Raw genomic sequence first — 21,616 nt, 5'->3', positions numbered from 1 at the left:
TGCAGTAACGTTTTGACTCTATAGGTTGTATTCTGCATAGGATACAACAACTGGACAGCTTTGCAAAGCTCTGTCTCCCTCTTAAACTTACACTCTGACTTCTGATTGGCTAGCCCCTTGGAGAGAAGTCAGCAGTCAGGTATTGAAAATGTCAGTACTTTCTGCTGCCTTAGGAGGAAGCAGCTTTGAGGCTTCACAGGAGCAGCAGAATGCTTCAGATTTACTGATAGATAAGTACCCACAGGACAACCCTTCCACACTGAAAGTATTACCGTTTTAAGAAACTATTTCTGTATTTTATTTTGTAACTAAAAACAGTATTTCCCCTTAAAATGGTATTTTTTCACAATATCAGAAGATTCCTGTCAGGGATCACTATTTTTAACTTTGGGCTTAATTTTTACTATTGTGATGACTTTTTTTTTGGGGGGGGGGGTAAATATTTACTGCTTGTAAAAACTTTGAACTATTGGTGCGAATTTAAGGATCAGGAAGCATTTTTTTCTGGGCAGAAAATATTTCTGAATGTTTTAGTGCTTTTATATACTTTGTGAAAACTTAACTGTTGTATTTTCTGTCAGTGCTGTTTTGTGTATAGTGCTCTTTTCCTGACAAGATTTTTTGTGTTCTGCTTGAGCTTTTACTGTAGAAGGGAGGACTGTGTGAAGTGTAAGTGGGTGTGCTGCTTGTGAACACTCGTTTGACAACTTACTTTCCATCTGACTTGTTCCAGCAGAGCTTTTGGCAATCAGACTTATTCCTTGGCTACAGTATGGATATTTACTCTGGTTCTGCTTCCTCCACTGTACTTAAAATGAAAATGACCACACAGTAAAGAGCCCTTGCCACAGCCATGAGCTCAGACAGTGCCCCAACCATTAGTTGATAAATCTGTATTGGAAAGGGAGGCATTCTGAAAGATATGTCTTGCAGTGGCTAGAGAAAGAGGCCTCTTGGCAAGTTTGAAGTGTCATCACCTAGTCAGTTTTCTTCTAAGGTGGTCCCTGCAAAAAAAAAAAAAAAAAAAAAAAAAAAGGAAGAAGAAGGTTAGACATCGCTCATCTGAAGGCATGGTATATGTTTGTGAAGATGATTTTCTTACTTTAACCAGACAGTCATTACAGGCTGTTAATCCTGATGCTCAGAAATCCTTACCAGAGGACAATATCTGCAAAGAAGTTACTGACGATTTGTCGGAGGTTTCTGGCATTAACAGAAATAAGGCTTCTTCTTCTTCTGCAGATTTCCAGCCCTAAAACTCTCTGAAAAAAATTAGTTTTATCCTCCATTTTTGCAGAAAATTTCCTTTACACAGGCTATTTCCAAGATGAATGAGATGTTTTTGTGGGATCTATATTAGAAGAGTAAAGTGACTTAAGAGCGAACACTTTTTCGTCGACCTGTAAAACCTAAAGCAAAGTTATAGAACAGCGATTTTGTTCCCCAGGGAAAAGGCGGATAGACTATATAAAGTACCTCAAACTAACAAATTATTGTTTCTCATTTTAGATCAGTCTCAGCTGCCATTTTAGTTTTTGCTAGCTAGAAACAGACTTTTATCCAATATTAACCTTTTACCTGTGGATAAAGAAGGAAGGGTATTGGACAGATAAGGTTAGAGAATTTTCTCTTCTTTCACTTTAGCATATGGAATTTTTAACTACCAGGCACATATATAGAAGTTTATTTTTATCCCTGTTTGAGGGAATGCTCTGCCACACTTCCTTCAGAAGGTAGCTCCTTTCTGAATCTGATTATTTACAATATATCCCAAGTATCTAAACATGCTTTGAAGAGTGTGTGTATATGGTTGTACAGATACTGTGTCTGGGTCCACTGCAACTGCTACAGTTTTGAGGAGATATGCCTGAGTACATAACCAAAAGTTTAATGATGAAGTAAATTCTGAAATTTTAAATTATACTTTAAATGGGGGGTCTGTTTGGCCAATTTGCTACAGGTTCTCAAACAATTTGATGAAAGAGGGAAATTAATTCATTGAGTGTCTAAGATTTTTTCAAGTCCCCATTACAAATTTCCAAAATACTCTTTCCACTTAAAAAGGAAAACAAGCAATCTCTGCCACTTCCTGTCAGACAAGGAGAAAAAAGAGATGGCAGGAGGAGAACAACAAAAAACAGGGATCCGTTCAAAAAAGGACAGTCTAATACTATGGCTATGTCAGCACTCTGTCCACTTCCCCTCTGCTCCTGCTCATATGTCCCTAAATGTCTTGCAGAAACTGACTCTGTACATTTTCCTTTGGCAACAGATTCTATTAGACTTTTGGGTGATAAACGTGGTTCAAAAGGGTTACAGTTGGCACTGGATACAAATACTTCCTTCCAAGGGAATACTTCACAACACTGTGGATCAAAGTGTCTTTTCCGTAGGGTTTTCAGCACTTACTCACTCTAGTAGTCATAGAACCAGTGCATTTCGATCAAAGGGGGAAAGGCTTCTACTCCTGAATTTTTCTCATTCCAAATAAAGTGCTTTCATGGTGACCAGTTCTACATGTTTCCTTTCTCAATTTGTTTGTGAAGGTACCAAAATTCAAAATGCTGACTTTCAGAGTCTGTTATCTCTCATCCCCTCTTTAAATTCCTATGGTAATATTACATCTAAGATATGTTTATCATCACATCCCCATAGCCACAGATTTCAAGACATTTCTCAAACTCTCTGTGCCTGGGTCTCATTGTTGATTCTTTTTTCCAGACACCTTTATTGAATTATCACTTGTGACACAGGCAAATTTATATTCATTTAAAAGTAATCATTATATTAACATAACAAACGTTATACTTCACATATATTGCTTTGTCATATAACCTAAGCAACATTACATACATTATTCAATTTTAAACAAGAAATATCTTTATTAAACCATTACATACTACATAGGCAGTCATACATTTATATAAATGAAAACAAGTCTCGCCAGCACAATCCTAGTCGCAAGCATTTTACATCACAAACTATACTAGAACACTCCCAGTTGCAAACATTATAATCACTTTTAATCTACCCAATCTTTCTCACTCAGACATTACATAGCTCATTTAAGTTTTGCTGCTTTTTAGACCTCATTCCTCACTTGTATGTATTCTCCCACAATTACCATTTATTTTTTTTCCTATGTAGTTTGCTCCTACCCTTTTCTAAAGATCTCAGTTCTAGTTGTTTTATCTCTGTTACTATATTCACTTATTCCTCTATCAAGGTTCATCTTGTGGCCATTTCAGCATGTCTGCCCATGGATCCTCCCATTTCATCTCTGTTTTTGGTAAAACAGTTTCTAAAGGGAGGTTTGCATCTTAGGCTTCCTCGAAAATGGATAAGTCCTCCCCGAGGAACTTAACTTTGTGCTGGAAAATAGTTAAGTCTCTCTTTGAACAGCCCATCAGGCACATTTAAGGTTCACTCCATGGAAGACTGTATTCCTTATTGTTCTGACATCTGCAAGAAGAGTATCTGAGTTGTATTCTCTCATGGTGGGTGAAATCATATATGGTCTTCCATAGAGATAGGGTCATATTAAAAACAAATCCCTCATTTATGCCCAAAGCGGTTTCAGAGTTTACTTTGAATCAAACCATCAGTCATTAATTGTTCTATCCAGGTCCTCAGAACCAGGGAGAAAGGATTCTACATAGTCTGGACATGCATAGGCAGCTTAAGTACTATCATGACAGAATTAAGTCCTTTAGAAAAGCAGATCAGTTGTTTATTTCTTAAGATGGGATGAAGAAAGGGCCACCCATGTTAAAGCAGACTTTACAAGAAGGTTGACCTCAGCTGTTTCTTTTTGTTATACCCACCTTGCTGAATCTTTTCAGGAAGTATCAAGTACATTCTAGACTTTTTTTTCTACAATGGAATACTACTGCAGTGGGATGGAATTTAGAAGCATAATAGTGGTAGCAGCATGGTCCTCTGTACGTATTTTTACAAAGCATTACAAACTGGATTCCTTTTCCATGTCCATGACTGGATTTCCTAGGTTCATTCCCAGTGGCTTCTGAATCCTTATTCTTCGTCTTACCAGGTTGGATACACCTTGGTAATCAGCTCATATAACCAAAAGGCTAGTCAGCAGTGAGAATGATGAACACAGTACAGCTGTCTTAAGTTGCTCTTACCATAACAGCAGATGTTTGAATTACTCGCTGTTGCAGTAACCACAGCCACCCACCATTACCCTAATTCTGTATATAGTTAGTTATCGGAATATAAAGTTTTTGATTACTGTTATATCTTTAGGAGGTTCAGGAGGTGTAAGCTCTTTCTCTGTTTATGGGCAAGAATGTCCTGAAGGTTTCTGCAGTACAACTGCTGATTTCCCCGAAGGTGTTAGCCAGTCATCAGTCAGAGTGTAGCTGTGGGAGGGAGCACAATCTTCCTGTAGCTGGCCAGTTATCCTATGCAAGATACAACCCATATGGCTGGAAGGCTATTGCAGCAGTGAGAAATTTGAATATCTGCGGTGGTGGTGCTGCGGTAGCGTTGTCGCCTCACAGTTAGACATTGCCCGTTCGATTCTCAGTTAGAGCGTCTTCTGTGTGGCGATATGCGTAAATGGGCGTTCCTTTGTTGAAGGTTGTGTGTTAGGCCCAGCAAGCCAACACGTAAAAATCTACTGCCAATCATTAGCGGACCGGAGTTCCACTGTGGCGACCCCTAACTGGGAAAAGCCGAAAGACATAAACAAACAAACTGTTATGGTAAGTGCAAACTTGCACAACTTTATCTTTCTGTATGTCAGACAGCATTTCTGCTAACTATATTCCCATGTTTAAGTTGACTCTAATGGATGTTTTTTCTATGGGTATGCTTGATCTACAACTGAGAAGCTGATTGGTTTGACCAATTAGTGTGCATTTTTTTGTATATTAATTACCTTACGTTATGTAATTATGCATCTACAACTGTATGAGTGTATTCAGAAAACAGCTTCTTTATGAAGACCTGTATACTGACTAAACACCTGATTTTGCCTAGGAAAAATCAGTTGCTAGTATGTCCAATGTAATTTATAAATAGTGCACAGTCCCATAAAGAGGATGTGCACTTTGCAGCTTGTCCGTGTCATGAAGTTGCCATGATTCATAGACTGCCTGCTCTTGCTATGCCATATATTAGGAGCTACAAGCAGCATGGACCAAGTACTTTCTGTACCAAGCAAGTATATGAAACATAGGCACCAAGTATCTACACACACACACACACACACACACACACACACACACACACACACACACACACACACACACACATGAATTGCCTGACTTGGGGCACTGATGTGTATAGTATGGCATACTCTACACCCTATAAAAGTATCATAATGGCCTTGTGATTGGATGTGAGAGATCTTATGTCTGCCATGCTGCAGTGACTATGCTTGCTTGAGATAAGGTAGGCTGACATCAGCTCATAATACAGTGTTATCCATTTTCCACCATATCTGTAGCTATGATTCCACATGACACCTACATTACATATCATCAAGTATTTGTATGACCAAGCTGGATGACATTGCCAAGTCTTGTAGAAGTGCATTTGAAAAAAATCTGATTGCATGCGTTTTTCACATTCCTGTAAAGTTAAATTTCCACTGAGCAACAAAGGGGTATTCATTGAGAATTAGGCACAGTGATACCATGTTAGTCATACATTTCTGCCTCTGAGGCACAAGTTATCCATGGATCCATTGGAGTGAGGCCATGCATACTGAAGACACAGTTACACATATCTATAGTCCCTCTTCTACACAGATTGTCTTTTGGAGAGGGGGACAATTGCACATGTGACATGTGAGTAGCCAGATTATATTGGCAGAAAGAGAGGCGGTAGAATTTTCTGCACATCAGCAAATCTGACACAACTCTGTGCTGATGATCTATGAAGCTGTTTCTCACAACAGGTATATTAAAGTATTCTGATATTTTGTAATGCTATATAGCCAGCCTTCTCTTTTTCTGTTTTATTGTTGCATTGTGGTTTATTGTTTCTTCAGTGTTTTAATATGTGACAGCAGTCATTTTTCACTCCTTTCTGTTTGTCCCACAACACATATAGCATCTGTATGCATGCACACACATATACACATACAGCACATGTGCACATGCACATATATAGATGCACGTGCACACACACACACACACACACACACACACACACACACACACACACACACACACACACGTGCACATGCACATATATAGATGCACGTGCACACACACACACACACACACACACACACACACACACACACACACACACACACACAGAGCACATGTGCACATGCACATATATAGATGCACGTGCACACACACACACACACACACACACACACACATGCACGCACGCGCGCACACACACACACTTCCATGCATTGCAAGCCCCCATTTCTACTCTTTTTTTTTCTTTTGACTGAGCATGGTAGTATAGTTAAGTATGAAAACTGCGCTAGGTAGATATATCACTATACCCCATTGTATATAACACATAGCTTATAATCCTTTCTGGACACACAGCACAGTATACAGTTTACAATGCTAGTTTAAGCATAATTCATAAAGTACTTTACTCAGTACTGCTTTTAAAGCAGATAGCTATCAACTACAAATTTTATCAACCAAATGCATAGTCACATAACATGGTTTAGGAATATTAGGAATCAGAATATAAGTAATGCTTTATATTATTGTTTAGCTGATTATTTTCATTTATTTATGGTATTCTAATGTAAATAGGAGTCTTTGTGAAGTAACTCATCAGGAGTGTAGCTTGTTGCAGATGTCATTTTTCTTAAAAATCCAATTCATAGATTCCAAATCAGGAAGAATCTTAAGAGAACTTTTCAGTGAGAATCTTAGAAAATATGTTGTGAATCAAAGCAAGCAAATGCTACATAAATATATGGTATCACTCAAACCAAAAATATAAATATATATCACTTTTAAATCTGTAGTGTCTTTTTGTATACTTCCAGTTAACACCCATGGCTTCTTATGGTATCCAGGCCTTTTTTGGGTCTGACTTCTTTAACTAAGTGATTTGCTAGCTAATAATAGACAGGATTAGAAAGAGCAAAGACTTATTAACAAAATTACACTAAGATTGTTCATAGGTATATTTGTAAGTACTAGGCTAGTTGCCCTTGCAGGCCATTTTAAGCCTAGCCAATTTCCCTTTCAAAGGTGAGAATCAAACCCTGTAACTTATGATTGTGTTTGTGAGATAAACACCACATACATTATACCAAGCCTCAACCTTCATAGATAATCCTATGTATCAAGAGATCTGCATATTATGCTACTTACAGGTAAATACAAGGCAGTCAGTATGCAGACTATCGCAAGTCTAGCCAATAGCCAGACAGAGACCAGAGGTCAGGCTCAACCCTTGTATCTTGTGTCTGTCTGTGAGGTGACAACCTTAACCATTACACCAACTTCACAATGATTATAGATTCATAGATAAGTACTAGGCTAGCTGCCATTATGGGCCATTGTAAGCCCAACCTATATCCCCTTCAAAGGTGAGAATCAAACGCTGTACCTTATTTCTTTGAAGTAAACACTTTAACCATTATGCCAACCTCTAAGATGTCTTGCAGTAGGGAAATTAATCACTGTTTGCCACTTATTATTCATATTTTAATATTTATGTTCATATTTTGATAACTGACAGACCTATATGCTATATTGAGGGGATATGTCATAAAATGCCATGCTAGGAGACAAGAAAAGTCTGCGTCACTGTCCATTTATGACACACCATACTTGAAATATTGTTAGTTATTTGTTGTAATTATGAAAATAATGAATATTTCCATATGTATTTAATACTTCAAAAAATTAACTTATAAATTGTTGAATGGCATCCAGTGAAACTGACATTGTAATTTGTTCTGCAAGTTGCGCACCTTGAGAATTAGTCAGTGTTATTTGCATTGCTAATTATACAGATGTTCTTCATCTCACATTGCTGCAGTCCTTACACTTGGGTAGTCCGCTGTCCTCGGTCGGCCCGAATATCAAAGTATAAGGCTGACGTCGGTCAAGGCGCATTTGACTGACATCAGGACGTCAGGGTACAAATGCGCATGACCGACGTCATATCCTCAGTCTTTTTTTGCCGCATGGTCCGATGCAGAAGCAGCGTTGCAAGTGCCGGTTGGCGTTCTGAAATTGTTCGGTTTCGGAGTTTCAGACCGAGTCAAAGTTGGCTAAGTACCCCGTTGGGGAATATTTTAGTTTTTTCTTGCCTCAGTGGTTTACTGGATGTCAGAAAAAGTGAATAATTGTATTTCTTGTGGGAAACAGATACCGCATAGAGACTACCATACTTTGTGTATTCCTTGTTTAGGGCCTGAGCACGGTGTTGTTGGGTGTCGCTCTTGTGCTAGATTCAATAAGCGCACTATAAAGAGAAGGTTAGATTGTGCCAGGTTAGTCTTCGAAGCGGTGCAATTATAAAATGCCGTCGGAGGCTCCGGCGCTTCTTCGAAGAAGTGCAAGGACAAAGGAGTGAAGCCTAGGGTAGGAGAACCGTCTGTACCGGACATCGGTTCTTTAGAGGCGTCGGTGGAGCCGGTGGTTCCACCGGAGGTTTCTTTGGGATCCCAGGGAGAGACTTTGTTATTGCAGGATGTGGCCTCTCAGGAGGCAGGTCAGGCTGATGGGGCTTCTCAGGTTACTATACTCCCTCCCTTCCTAGGGTGGTTAGGCCCTCTCCTTCTGTTTCAAGGCTTCTCCCAGAGGCAGGCCAGGTTTAGCTTCAGTTGGTGTCACCCCTAGTTCTTCAGGAACTGTGCCCAAGAAGCATATGCTTAAAATGGCAGAAGATTTGATTACTTTAATTAGGGGTTCTTTGCCCCCTCCTGATAAGAGACCTAGGGTGGAACCTGAGCTAGGAGTTTTGAGCAGGCTTCGGATGTTTCAGAGTCTTGGCTGAGGACTTGCAGGAGTATTCCCTTATTCTGATTCTGATGTGGATGATTCTACTCCTTCTGCTTCTCCTCCTGAGGATTTTTCTTTTCAGAAACTCTTCATTCCATGAGGGAGCATTTTAAGTGGGAAGGTCAGGACTTCTCTGATTCCAGGAAAAGGCTTAGGGAATTTTGTTTTTACCCCAGCATAGGCCTTTGGCTATACCTCCTGTTTTGGATGTGGTGGAAGATGTTTTACAGAGGCTTCTCTTAATCCTGATTCTTTGCCTCCTGCTCCTGTTAAACCGGATAGGTATTACAGGGTGCCTGAAGCTCATAAGTATCTTTTAAGAGTCCTAGGGCAGACCCAGAAACTGTTAGTCAGGGGCCTAAAGGTGTTAAGGCTTCTGTTGTCAAGAATCCGGTTCCTTCAGATAAAGAGGCCAGGGCCTTGGATAGATGGGGAAAGAAAGTTTATACTTCCTCCACTCTAGCTATGAGGGCTTTGAATTGCCAGTTTCACATGTTGAAATACCAAAACTATCTCCTTTCTCAATTGAAGTCTAAGGTTGATGCTCTGGCGGAAGGTATTGATTGTAAAGAGTTACAAGATTTAGTACATGTTTCTGAACAGGTGGGTAAGCATTCTTTGCAATGTGGTTTTGATGCTGTACAGGCCTCGTCTAGGGTGGCTGCCACTGGGTCAGTTCTTCGCAGGCACGCCTGGCTGAGGGATCAGAATTTATCTGACCATGTTAAAACAAGGATTTTAGATGCTCCTTTACAATCTGATGTGTTGTTTGGTTCTCCTGTTGAGACAGTCTTAAAGAAAATGGAAGACAAGGCTAAGTCTATGCAGACTGTTAAAGATTTTTTGCAGGTTCAGCCTCCAAAGTTTAGTAGAAATTGGCCTACTAAGGGGTGGACCTATCCTTCTTATGATTCCCAGTCTAGGGGTAGATCTAGACGTGGTAGGGACAGAGCTCAGGGCTCTTTCAGGCCTAGAACAGGGAGTTCTCCTGCACAGTCTTGGTGAGGGCAGGGGTCAGTCCTTTCGTAAACAGACCCAATGACCTACCTTTTCAGCTGCCAGAACCTGCTCGTCTGGCAGCACCTTTGGGAGGAAGGTTGGCACTTTTCAAAGAAAATTGGAGTTTAATTACCCAAGACAGATGGGTATTGGATATCATTTACCACGGTTACAGGTTTTATTTTCATACCTTGCCTCCTTTCAAAGGCATGCCAGACGTTCCTCCTCAACAAAGAATAGAGGCTCACAAGCAAATTTCTCTGTTACTCCAAATAGGGGCCATACAGCCGGTCCCTATGCCAGAAGTGGGCCTAGGATTTTATTCTCGCCTGTTCCTAGTACCAAAGAAAGGGAACACGTGGAGACCAATTTTGGACTTATCTATCCTCAACACTTATCTGGACATTCCCAAGTTCAAAATGTTGACGTTACAGCAGCTTTTACCTCTGCTGGGCAAAGATCATTGGATGGTAACCTTGGATCTCAAGGAGGCTTATCTTCATGTTCCTATCAGACTGAGTTGCAGGAAGTATCTGCGTTTCTGAGCTGGGACTTCTCATTATCAGTTCTCTGCATTGCCCTTTGGCTTATCTACTGCGCCCAGAGTGTTCACGAAGGTTCTGGCTCCAGTGATAGCTTTCCTCAGGTTAAAAGGAATACAGATCTATCCTTATTTGGACGACTGCCTGATTCTGGCTCAAGGAAGGGACGAGCTTCTTCATCATTTGGATTATGTGATAGCAGTGCTAAGATGCCTGGGGTATTCTGTGAACGAAATAAAGTCCAGTCTAGTACCCTCTCAGGACATGTGCTTTCTGGGTGTGAGACTGAATACAGCATCCCAGATGGCCTTTTGACCCCGGACAAACAAAAGAATCTTACCCTTTACTTTCATCAGTTGTCTCATCAGTCCAGGCTGACTGCAAGGACAGTCCTTCAAGCCTTGGGGTTCATGGCATCTTGTATTCTGGTGCTTCCCAATGCCAAACTGCATATGAGGAAGCTACAATGGTATCTCAAAATGTATGGACACGGCACTGCCAGGATTTGGACACTGTCATTCAAATAATACCTTGCATTCAAAAGGAATTGTTGTGGTGGGCTCAGGAATGTCACCTAAACAAGGGACTCTCTGTGACCCGGCCAGAGGCGAGTCAGATTCTAATGACAGATGCCTCAGACAAAGCTTGGGGAGCTCATCTGAATGGAAAGTGGATACAAGACAAGTGGCCTGCCAGACTACAACATCTACATATCAACTTGAAAGAGATGTTAGCAGTCCAGTTTGCATTAATAGCTTTCAAGGATTTACTTCTTCCAGGGCAGGTGTTGATTCTAACAGACAACACAACTGTCATGTGGTACATCAACAAGCAAGGCGGAACACATTCTTATCCTCAATGCAGGCAAGCAATGATTTTGTGGGAGACTGCTCTCAGTTTACAGCTAAATCTTCAGGCAAGGTTTCTGCCGGGAGCACAGAACTCCTTAGCAGATGTGTTGAGCAGACAAATTATGGATCCCCACGAGTGGAAATTGGATCCTCATGTATTTCAGAAATTGACAGTGTCATGGGGAACTCCAGACATAGATCTGTTCGCTTCTCCACTAAACCATCAGCTGCCAAAGTTTTGCACAAAAAGGTTTCATCCCACAGCTTGGAAAGTGGATGCTCTTTCCTTCAATTGGAGCAATCTTCATGTGTATGCCTTTCCGCCTCTGCCTCTCCTCCCAAAGGTACTACTAAAGGCCAGACAAGACAAGCCAAGGATGATTTTGATAGCTCCAGATTGGCCTCGACAGCATTGGTACCCATTACTGAGAAGCCTGGTACAGAAGCCTCCATGGCCTTTGCCTTCGATTCCACACCTGTTGTCTCAGGAGGACAGTCATTTGCTCAATGTCAAGCTTCACTCTCTGCACCTAACAGCCTGGCATATTCTGTTTTGAACCATAGTGGGCCTCCACTTCCACAGCAAGTTTTGAATGTTATTTTGGAAGCTAGAAGGCCTAGTACAAGGAAAGTGTACGCAGATAAATGGAAGAGATTTTTATTTTGGAGTGCAGCAAAGGATTTTGATGTTTCTGAGCCTAATTTAAGTGTGGCTCTTCAATATCTTACTGAGTTATTGGACAAAGGTTTGTCCTTCTCTTCTATTAAGGTTCATGCTGCAGCAATTTCGGCTCACTATGATTGTGACCCACCATTGTTTTCTCATCCTTTGTTCAAGCAATTTCTTAGAGGGGCAAAGAATATAAGACCCCCACGAAGAGCTCCTACTCCTGCTTGGGATCTCAATTTTGTGTTGGAGAAACTCACTCTACAACCTTTTGAGCCTGCAGCTACTGCTGAATTAAAGTTTTTGTCATGGAAGACTGCTTTTTTGTTGGCTATTACCTCTGCAAGAAGGGTTTCTGAGTTGCAGGCCCTTATGGCGGTTGAGCCTTTCTTAATTTTTCATAAGGATAGGGTATCTTTACGTACTAATCCTTCCTTTATGCCTAAAGTGGTTTCTAGTGTGGCTTTAAACCAAACTATTCATTTGCCTACTTTTTATGCAAATCCCCAAAATAAAGGGGAAAAGATTTTGCACACTTTAGATGTACACAGGCAGTTGCGATATTATTTGGACAGAACTAAAGGGTTCAGGCAGTCTCAGCAGTTATTTGTTTCATTTGCTTTGGGTTCTCAGGGCAAGCCTGTGTCAAAACAAACTATTTCTAAGTGGATTGGGTTTTGCATTGCTTTCTGTTATTCCCATCATGGCAAGGAGATTCCAGCTGGGATTAGGCCTCATTCCACTAGGGCTACTGCCACTTCAACAGCTTTTTGAGGGGTGGCAACTAAGGATATTTTGGAGGCAGCTACTTGGAGTTCAGTGCATACTTTCTCTAGGCATTATCACCTTCCACTGTACTCTAAATCCAGGGCTGGTTTTGCCACTGCTGTTTTGCAGGGCATTTTGGCAGCTCCTGCTTCATTATAGTTTGGCCATCCTCCCTTACCTCTGCTTTGGGATTCTACCCAAGTGTAAGGACTGCAGCAATGTGAGATGAAGAACATAGTACAGTTTTGTACCTACCATAAATGTAGATGTTCGAAGATCCACATTGCTGCAGTCCAATTTACCCTCCCTCCTTCCCCTCTGTAGTTTGAGGCGGTTGTGTGGGTTGGGTTGTCAATATGAGGTATATTGTATATATTGTATATATTGTACATATTTTTAGTGTTAGGATGGTTGGTTGTTTGGTTGTTGTCTTTGGGTTTTGACCTTTATTTTTAGGGTCTTCTGGCATCTGGGGCAAGAAAAGACTGAGGATATGACGTCGGTCATGTGCATTTGTACCCTGACGTCCTGATGTCAGTCAAATGCGCCTTGACCGACGTCAGCCTTATACTTTGATATTCGGGCTGACCGAGGACAGCGGACTACCCAAGTGTAAGGACTGCAGCAATGTGGATCTTCGAACATCTACATTTATGGTAGGTACAAAACTGTACTTTATGCATATGTTTTCACATATCTGTAAATACCTTAATAAACATACACTCGAGAGGAATTTCATGTTATGACGTAAAAGCTTATGTCTGGTTAACAAAAATGTTCTAACAATATGTGTCTAGCTTGTAGTTTGCAAGATATGACCATTTGCTTTTGAAAGTTTAGAAAAAACATAATTCTGGGTTTGTATACACTATAATATATTATACAATGACTGGTCATTAACATTCAAAAACGAGCATGCTGATTGGTCAGCCCAACCAGCATGCCTGTTGTAAATCAAGCATATACTAATGGAAAAAGTCCAATTGCCCGGACTTTTTTCTATAATATATGCTATGAAAATACTACTTTTCTGTAACTTGAAAAAAATAAATAAACTTATAAAAAACGGAGACTTCAAAAGAATGAGAGAGTTGGGACAGAGAAAAATAGAAGGCTGATCAGGTACGTTATGCATAATTAGAGAAATGTACCTGATTATCCTTATATTTTCTGTGTCACTGTGTTCTATCTCTCCTGTGCATTTGAAGTCTCTGGATTTCATTTTTTAATTAAAGACATAACAAAAAAGCAACGGAGATCTTCCTTTCTCCATTGCTTCCTTTACACAGCACTGATGTACTGCATAAACATGAGAATGTAAGTCCCTACACATAGGCAATATATCAAGAAAGCCCTATGTTACCAGAGAAAAATGCAAAAGAACACAATGGCGCCATTGTACAAGGACATTATTTAAGAAAAGTAAGTTAATTTTTTTCTTAAATAATGTCATTGTATAATAACAATAACCCATGGCTGAGTGCTAATTCTGATTTACCCATAATTGGCTTTGTTTTGTCACCTGGACTTTGCCCTTGTGACCAAACCACACCAACCATGGATAAATCCAGCATTACCCACACCCAGCCATAGGTTATTGCTATTGTATAGTATATATGGAAAGATTATGAATGCACTGACAATTATCACAGTAAGGAATATTTCTTACTGATAATGTTGCTATTTGTATAGTTTTAATAGTTTTTATTGTTCACAAAATATTTATATTTGTTTGTCTTATGTTTTTCAAGTTGATTTTTCAGAAAATAATGGAATTCCAGGATGTGTGTTGGCTGCTAGAGGTGTGACATTCCTTACCACATAGTTGCTAATGAGATGTGTTGTGAATCAAAGCAAACAAATGCAGCATGCTACTGCTAGTGTAGCAGAGTTACCAAAATGCTGTTACACAGACTAACAAAACCCATAAGTTCACGTAACTCCAGTACTCAGAGTTATCATTTTCCATTAGGAACTATGATATGTGTTTCATAAAAATAAGAAATTTCTTATGTTTAACCATGTTTTGGTCATAGGACAGGCACTTGCACCCTTACCAAGGTACTAATATCCTATAATTCTGAGGTCACAGAATGATAGTATTGTTGAAATAATTGATACTGGTAGAAAGCCAATTATGTCACATACTCTGAGGCTGTTTAACCTCAAAACTGGAATACAATAATGAGTAAGGTGTGGGACTATAAATCTCTGCATGAGGTTCAAGGGAGCATAATTAGCAGCAAAAACACATCTGTATTGTGGCAATTTCTCACATCATTTTATCTCTAAATGAATTATCTGTGTATTTCTCAAATATGTTAGGATTATTCAGCACAAGTTGCTAAACTAGTATTTGGTCAAATGGTATTTTATATTATGGCATGCTGTCACATTAATATACTATTAAACTTCATTTATAATTTCATTATTCATATTTGCATATAATAATAGACTATAAATATAATTATACAATAAATGCTTATTACTATTCAGAAATGTGCACACTGATTGCACAACCCAACCAACATGCCCTTTGTAAATCGAGCAAATACCAATAGAAAAAAGTCCCACTGCTAAAGCAAGATTGAGCAGCTAGACTGTTGGCATATGCTGAGGGGCAGAACAAAATATAAGAAAAATCAGATAAGTTCTGTAAAACTAAACAAACAGAAACCTATCTGATTTTCCTTATATGTCTGTGCTGTCTCTCGTAAACCTCGGTTTTTAATAGTTAAAAAAACAGCAATGTACATTCTGGTTTCTCATCACTTCTCCTATGCTGTTGTACTTACTGTGCAAGCATGGGATCACAAGTCTCAGTATAAGGAAGACAATATGGAAAAAGACTGAAGTGCCCTTATATAAATAATTATTTAAGATGGGAAAGCAATTTCTTTCTTAAATAATGTAATTGTTTAATAGCTATAATTCACCATAGTTTGTGGGAATATGAACATTTACACATGGTTGGCTTTGTTTAATCACTTTGGCTTCATCCTCATGAGCAAACCACAGCAACCATAGATAAATCCTCATATACCCACATATAGTCACGGATTATTGCTTATCAGTACTTTGATAGGGACACAGGATAGATAATATGAAGTATGTTCCTGGAATTTAATTTGATCAGAAAGTAACACAGTGTACTGATAACCATCTCTTTGTTTTGAAGTCTGGTTTGCAATTTATATTTAAATGTAAATATGTATAGACATTATGCTAATTATACCACATTCTTCCTGATTGTGTAGCTTTCTGCTGATTACTGTTTTGTTATTATGTATCACTAAAAATGGATGACTCTGATGTGGCCAGTAGGATTATCATATTACCAAATTTAGGACTGATACTGGGTGTGGTGAATGCAAAGTTAATTCATGATTAATGTGGTTTAATAATAAAGACAAAGAGCAAGTTATCAAACAAAGCCAGTCATGGGTAAATTCTGCATTACTCACACACAGGAGTGGCTTATTGCTATTATACAATTCCATTGTTTAAAAAAAATTGCTTTCCTTTGTAATTAGTGGCATTGTATATGTGAACTTCTTATTCACATAGTCATTTCTGCCATATTCCACAGCTGGGTATGGCTTACTAATGGACTGTACATACCATGGACATGTATGCATATGCCAATGCTTGCCCAGTTTACTAGGTTGAATGCAGTTTGCAACATTTTTTAGGACTCGAGTGTGCAGGCATCTGACTTTTTATATGAGGATGCTAGCAGACTCCTGAAATCCCAATGGTGAATTAAGAATATTTTTTTCTTTTTATTTGAGGAGGATGGGTGTTTGTCCTCTACTATGCTGATAGTTCACTTTCTTCTCTGTGCTTAGTGGAACAAAAATATGGTGGTTGTAGCTTTTGTTTTTAAGAATTACAGCTACCCAGACTTACTCCCATAGGTGATGCTGGATTTAAAATGGGCATGATGATTGCTTTATTTCAGTCAGAGTGCAACTTTTTGAATATAAATGACTATTCATTGTAAGGTAAACAAGTAAATATACACTAACCCCTCATGAATGCTCTGATACATCATAGTATACCCCAACCATATCCAACTTATTCCCCAGTGTTTAATCCTTTATTCCTAGCAACCTGTCTTAACCTTATATCGTGACATAAGTCATACGTTACAAATAGTACTAGCTATGTTCAAAGCCTAGGTTTTGTTGTCAAGATGTAACAAATTTGTATTTTCTTATGTATACTACATTTTGTTTACTTTATACTTTATTGATTATTGTAATGTGTACATTAAAATTTACTGCTACTCGTGGAGCTTTTCTCCCCGGACCTCCACTGAAAAAGGTCCTGTGTTCAGTCAGACTTTCCTGGTAAACAAATGTTAAATAAATAAATATATTTCTGTGACATTTTGTGATATTTAAATGTCACTGTCTGTAGGAGTTGGTTTGTAATATCAACACTGATGACAAGTGATAAGAATATCTAGTGTTCGTGAGATTGGTACTTTAACATAATTTACTATGTTTTCTACACTCTTGCACTGTTGAAATTCTGACATTTTTTAAGAAATTATTCTTTCTGTTTTGAAAGCTATGAGCCCAATTGGAGATGCTTTTCGCAATCGCTTACGAATGTTCCCTTCACTAATAAACTGCTGTACCATTGACTGGTTCCAGTCCTGGCCAACAGATGCTTTAGAAATGGTAGCAAATAAGTTTTTAGAAGATGTAGAACTCGATGATGACATCAGAAAACAGTGAGTATTTGACCAGTTTTGTTTAAAATAGTATAAAGATTATCAACGTGTCATTTTGATGTTATCTGTTACTGTTTTTTTTTTTCTACTGACTGCCTCTGTAGGTAGTTCAGGATTTTATTCCCTCTCTCTAGTTATTTATCTTACCATGCATTATGTTGCAATTGTTACGTATTATTAACCACTTTACATTTATTTTACATATTAGGCAGCATTCTTAAGTGTACACATTTCTGATTGAACAGACAACACAAGCATAACTCACAGATTCTTCCTCCTAATTTTAGTTTTCCTACTGATTTTGTTGCAGCCTTAAATATTGAGGAGGATTCATAAAGGTTACCACAAAGTGTAGACTACATGTACAATTAGTGTAATCTTTCTGAGTGACTAGAAAGCACAAGAAATGTCATAGGGATGTGCTTGAATACAGATCGTGTACACTTAGTGTACACTCCATGTCTGCTTACTGTAGGCAAGCAAAAAACAATGTAGGGAAGGGGAACACTGATGGAGCTCATGAGTGAATGGTAGTGTTGCCACCTTTTCAGATATCTTGAGTTGGACACAGGGTATGTGGCCAAACCTAGGATGTTACTGTATATATGTGTGTGTGTGTGTGTGTGTGTGTGTGTGTGTGTGTGTGTGTGTGTGTGTGTGTGTGTGTGTGTGTGTATCTGTATATGTATGTGTGTGAGACAAACCATAGCATCACAGTGAGTATGCATAAGATTGTGCTATACTGCAGTAACACTGAAGGAAATAACTAACTTAACTTGGTGGTCTGCGACCCACTATACCCCCCCCACCTCCCACCCCCACACACAAGTCTTGGGGGTTCTATATGTTATGTTTTTTCCATCCTTTTTATCCATGTTTGCTATGTACTTCTCATAAGTGGTACCAGTGAACTGATGTGGTGAATACTTGTTATATTACAAGCTAATTAAAGGCTTCTGATGTAGCAAGTTTATAAATGTTCTGAATATGTAATTTTGGGTTCACTTTATAATTTCCAAAAACTGAAATCCCAAATTTCAGTTTTTCGAACTTATAAAGCCGAACGTTGAAAATCGCGAAACACCAGAAGCGCGAAATTCAAAATTCCAAAGTTCGATGCTTCTGGCGGTGTGTGAATGGATAGGTGTAAGTTAAGGAAAGTATGTATGAGAATGTAGGTTACGGGCTTTAGTGTATGTTAGTGTGTGTGTTTTGGCTGTGTCGTGTGTGCAAGGGGCTGTGAAATGTGTGGGTGTGAGTTACCTTTGTGTGTGTGTGATTGTGCGATCTCGGAGTTAGTATAAATATATATATATATATATATATATATATATATATATATATATATATATATATATATATATATATATATATATATATATAAGTAGGGGATGTGGGGGGTGCAACCCCCCACATGGATGGTGCAGGGGGGACATTGTGTGTATGTGTAAGTGTGTGTGGTGTATTTGTAGTGTAGGTTCACGATTTAAAATTTTGCTCATATGGGGTTTCAGGATTTAAAGCTTTCGGCATAGAATTTCAAAAAACTGAAATTTGGGATTTCAGTTTTTCAAGATTCTCAAGTGAATCCGTAATTTTATATTTAGGATATATAACAGAAAAAAAAACAGTTGTACTTGGGGGAGGTAGCAGCACAGGAACTTGATATATAAATCAATAAGTTCTGGTTAGCGCCCTACTGACACTACTGGGTGTGGCAAAAACAGAGCAGCCCATTCCATTAGATTAATTTTTCACTTTAGTGGAGCATTTCAGCTTCGTAATTTCTAACAAGTTTCATAGAGGTTTTGAGATAATTACTGTGATTAACAGTTGGCAAACAAATCCTGTTGTTTTGCTGTTACTTGTGGAGAACTCCAGATTCAGAATGTTGCTGTTCTTCCTAGAACTGTATATTGCAGAAGTGTAAGAAGTAGTGTGCAATTAACTTCATGAAAAGGCAAATATATTCATTGGTGAAATTGTTTTTCTTTGTAAGTATACTGCTGCCTTGCTTGCATTCCTCTTACATGATGACCTTATAGCTTAGAAATACTTCAAACCCCATCAGAGGTGTAGCCTGGTATTGATAATATGCATCGTGAGGAATCCAATGCCACCCCCCACACATACACACACAGTTACACACTAATGCACATATTGGCTCATTCCATACCACATCATGGTCAACTCTCCATCCTGCAATGAATGCTGTCTTATGTTTTGACCACTTATCACTGTCTTTTGGTTTTATTGCTGAACTGCAGTAAAGCTTAGTATACCAGTAGCCAAACAGTAGCCCTGCTTATATTGCAGCATTGTGGCAGGCCACTATACCATATCATGGTATGCAGTACTACAATCATCGATTCATACTATTGATAGTGTCAGGCATCATGGCATGCTTCTGCTACAAATCATGGTACACAGCTCACGGAGGTCAAAAGGATCAATTTATGATAGCAGCCATTCTTTCTGTAGCTGACAGAGACAATTATCATAAACACCACCCAACAGTGTAAATATAAAAAGAAATTCTATATTTTAAGCCATTCTTGCAATGGGTAAATGGTACCCAATGTTTCTGTTTAGGGTTTGTGTTAACCTCCTAAACCATCTACCCCAGCTATTTTAGTATTTCACATTCTGACAATACCTGTACTTCAATGCAGGATATGCCCAAAACATGTTTGATATCATTTATTTATTTAATTTATTTATTTATTCAGTTTGCTAACTTGGGTAGAGCATGGACTCAGCCTGGACAAATATAAATAATTGTACATGATCAAGTTAACAAGAAGTATAATGAATACAATCACGATGTTGTGTGAAGATATTGAATCAATAACACTAATAATAATAAAGTACACAGTGCGGGGGGGTAATAGGAAGGGATGGCATGAGAAAGGAGGGAAGAAGAAGAGAGTGAAACAGTGAAGGGACAGAGTACAAAGTATAAAAGATAGCAAAGTAAAGTAAGGACACAGAGATTAATTACACGCACCATATGCAACATGAAAGAGATGTCACATATTTTAGTAGGGATATAATGTGAGGAAGATAAGGATGCCTTCCTGGTGAAGGGGAGATTGAGAATTAGGTGATGTGTCCAAAGGATAAACATTTGCAACTTGGCTTGGACTTGAGATAATATTTAAAATGAGCATGAAATGATGGAGATGACATTCCCAGAGTTTGAGGGCTAGGATGGAGAAGGCATGGTTAGTAGAATGAAGTCTGGTTCTGGGACACTGAAAAAGCGGACCAGAGTGGTTAAGACTTCTAAGATTGTAATGGGGTGTCATCTGAAGAGGTTGGAGCAAAGGGAAGGATAGGAGTGTTCTTTGAGGAGCTTGGCACATTGTTGGACAGGTAGCCAGTTAGCTTTATTAATCATGATAAAATATGTTCATTTTTATTTATTAATAAACAAAAACTCTGTGGATCAGACTATTACTACCTCTGCTAGAGGACATAACATTTTCAAACTACTGCTTAAAAATATAGCTTTTTCATGCATAAACCCTTTTATCTCTCTCTCTCTCTCTCCCTCTCCCTCTCTGTCTGCTCAGTAAAGTCAGGTCATCAGCTAGTAACCTTCTCCCTCAGAATTTCTAAACCCTCTGAAATAAATTCAAGTATTTCAAGTGTACATATCTCATCAAATATCAAATTCTAATCCCCAAATTCACTTGTAGCTTTAGTAATATAGATGTAGCTTCAGCAAATAGCTAATCAAAAGAGTCCTCTGCCCACTTAGAAAAATGTATTCAACATGCAGATCAACCCTGCAGATCAAAATATATTGGGATATTTAAGATCAAGTCACCCTGGTAATCCACTGATATATATAAAAAAAAATATATATATATATATATATATATATATATATATATATATATATATACATATATATATATATATATATATATATATATATATATATATATATATATATATATATATATATATATATATATTCTCGTAAGTCTGCTAAAGTGACCAATGAACTATGACTGGCTTCTGAAGCCAATGACAATTACAGACTATTCTTTAACTACATTTGAAAATTAATA

General features: G+C 38.5%; 1 protein-coding gene across 1 annotated transcript in view; it reads left to right on the top strand.

The window, feature by feature from the left end:
• DNAH3 (dynein axonemal heavy chain 3) overlaps window positions 1-21,616 on the top strand; it is a 2,217,123-nt gene that overhangs the window by 1,842,159 nt on the left and 353,348 nt on the right. Inside the window, exon 48 of the mRNA XM_044089509.1 lies at window positions 17,372-17,537. Within this exon, the coding sequence (XP_043945444.1) occupies window positions 17,372-17,537 (166 nt within the window). The remainder of the gene's footprint in view (window positions 1-17,371; window positions 17,538-21,616) is intronic.

Source organism: Protopterus annectens, chromosome 12.part0 (genome assembly GCF_019279795.1).
Source record: "Protopterus annectens isolate FY-2018-M chromosome 12.part0, PAN1.0, whole genome shotgun sequence".
NCBI classification, from domain to species: domain Eukaryota; kingdom Metazoa; phylum Chordata; order Ceratodontiformes; family Protopteridae; genus Protopterus; species Protopterus annectens.
Note: the sequence above shows the minus strand (reverse complement) of the source record. Positions and strands in the feature narration are given on the sequence as shown.